General features: G+C 38.2%; 2 protein-coding genes across 6 annotated transcripts in view; both read left to right on the top strand.

The window, feature by feature from the left end:
• LOC110022948 overlaps positions 1 to 1,764 on the top strand; it is a 22,688-nt gene extending 20,924 nt beyond the window's left edge. The window contains exons 5-9 of the mRNA XM_020722125.1: positions 434 to 468; positions 510 to 587; positions 1,004 to 1,093; positions 1,176 to 1,268; positions 1,579 to 1,764. Of these exons, the coding sequence (XP_020577784.1) occupies positions 434 to 468; positions 510 to 587; positions 1,004 to 1,093; positions 1,176 to 1,268; positions 1,579 to 1,764 (482 nt within the window). The remainder of the gene's footprint in view (positions 1 to 433; positions 469 to 509; positions 588 to 1,003; positions 1,094 to 1,175; positions 1,269 to 1,578) is intronic.
• LOC110022877 (UDP-glycosyltransferase TURAN) overlaps positions 1 to 2,279 on the top strand; it is a 56,596-nt gene that overhangs the window by 19,676 nt on the left and 34,641 nt on the right. The gene's annotated exons all lie outside the window — the stretch shown is intronic.

Below are 2,279 nucleotides of genomic sequence, written 5' to 3'. Positions count from 1 at the left end.
GTTATGTCATGGTTAGTGAGATCATTTTTAAACAATCTTTTATTTATATGATCTCAAGATCTCATTTGATGCTTTGATTGAAGAATGTTTTTAGTTCTGTAGGCAGAATTTTTAGTTGTGTAGGCAGAATTTGTCTTATGACTACATTTGGACCTATAGGAGTTTTCATAGCAGATTTGTATTTTTATGTTATATTATGAAGAATTGGTGTGGCCTTAGAATGTATGCCATCATTGCAACACTCAGTACCATGGCATGGTCCTGTAAGCAATGGAGAAGGGCTGTGTGGATATGCTATCGGTTTTCTATTATGCCCGATAACTGCTTGCAGGCTTTGAAGGGCTGTGTGGGAGGGAGTAATGTATTATGCATCAGGGAGAGATTAATGTATGAATCATTGTGGGAGTAATGTATTTTGCTTCTATTATGGCAGATTCCAGGGATGGGATCCCTCATGGCAGCCCGTTGGTTTTCTATATATGCTGCTTTTTTTTTAATGCTTCGGGTAGGGAGTAATGTATGAATCAAAGCTTTGTACCTTCCTCTTTGGTGCTATAATAAAGTTGCTGGCCTCCTTTGCCGTGGATGTAGGTCATTTTGACCGAACCACGTTAAACTCTGTGTCTTTTTTTCATTTTTATGATCCCTTAAATTTTTTATTTTTATTGAATATGATGCAACACCCATGAATGATTCTCATGTTATAACTTCTAAATTATAGCATTGTTATGTTTCTTTTCTTTGCTATATCATAGTTTTAACTTGACTGGTAAGGCTAAAGAGCATGGTTCACCAGCACTATGGGAAAAAAGAAACCAAAATGTTGTTTTGCGACCTTTGTATAAAAGAAATACAATTGGGCAATAGACCAACAACGTTTTTCAATAAAGAAGGTTGGCTGAATATCATTAAACACTTTAAAGAGTCCACGGGACGGGAGTACGACAGGCTACAAATGAAAAACAAACGGGATCAATTGAAAAAAGATTGGAAAATTTGGAAGGATTTGAAACGTGGTTCAACTGGTTTGGGTTGGGATCCGATAAAGCGAATCATTGATGCCTCGGAAGAGTGGTGGACAAAAAGGATCGCGGTTAGTAACTTTAATTTTTTGAAAATATCCATAATATCTTTCTTTTTCAAGCTGTAGAACTGATTTGGGTTTTTTTTTTCAGGTGGTGCCCGCAGCGAAAAATTATAAAACTTGTGGAATTGAACCTGATTTGGAGGAGAAGTTAGACCTGATGTTCGGGGGTGTCGTCGCCACAGTATAAAACATGTGGAATTGAACCCGATTTGGAGGAGAAGTTAGACCTGATGTTCGGGGGTGTCGTCGCCACAGGAAAATATGCATGCGCTCCCAGTGAGGTAGGATTTGGTAAAACACAGGACAATGTTGCTGTTAGCTTATCAGATGATTCACCTAATTTCCCAAGTCCTGGTCCCACTGAGATTCAATCCACAAACCGCTCGAAGCGATCTAGGTTCGAGAGTAAAAAAAAGGATGGAGCTGCTTTTATCAGAAACCAGATATAATGCCTTATGGATTCTTCTAACGATGCCCCGCATAAAGTGCAGAAAACGCCAATTAATGAGGTTGTGGCAACTTTAGAGCAGGATCCGAGTATTGCAGCAGATGATGAGCTTTACTACTTTCCTGTTGAGCTGCTTCAAGATTCATTTCAGAGAGATTTTTTCACAGCAATTGCCAAAGAGCGAAGGGTGTCGTATCTACGACATTTCTTTGAGCGCAGGAAAATTTGAATGGAGTTTTATAGTATTTGCTATGTGCTTATTTGAACAGTTTATGAGAAGACATGGTTATTTGAACTATTGTTGATTGAGACATTTAAGTTTAATTTGTTATTCACATATAACTATCTTAATGAAAACTGCGAAACTCTAATCTGTTGGTAAAAATTCCTTAGAAGTCAATAACTCTGATCTACACTAACTGCTTGTGTTAGTACTTCCTTTCATAGTGATGATTAGCTTAATAATTTATTTTTCTTTGTCATAATATGTCCAGTATACATCATTATGGACCCAAGTCATGTACGTCGTCGAAGGAGAAACGTAGCTATCAACTTGCTCGTAGAGTACTACAACACATACATCGACCGTTCTCCCTGTTACACATCATCACATTTTGGAGACAAATGGGTTGCGGAAATGCTTGCTGGACATCCCACAAGATTTCACAACATGTTCCGCATGACACAGGAGGTTTTTACAGTTCTTTTAGCAGAACTCATTGGATCTCATGGCCTCCATGGGTC

Source organism: Phalaenopsis equestris, unplaced genomic scaffold (assembly GCF_001263595.1).
Source record: "Phalaenopsis equestris unplaced genomic scaffold, ASM126359v1 Scaffold000203, whole genome shotgun sequence".
Lineage (NCBI taxonomy): Eukaryota > Viridiplantae > Streptophyta > Magnoliopsida > Asparagales > Orchidaceae > Phalaenopsis > Phalaenopsis equestris.
This window is presented reverse-complemented; position numbering and strand designations above follow the sequence as displayed.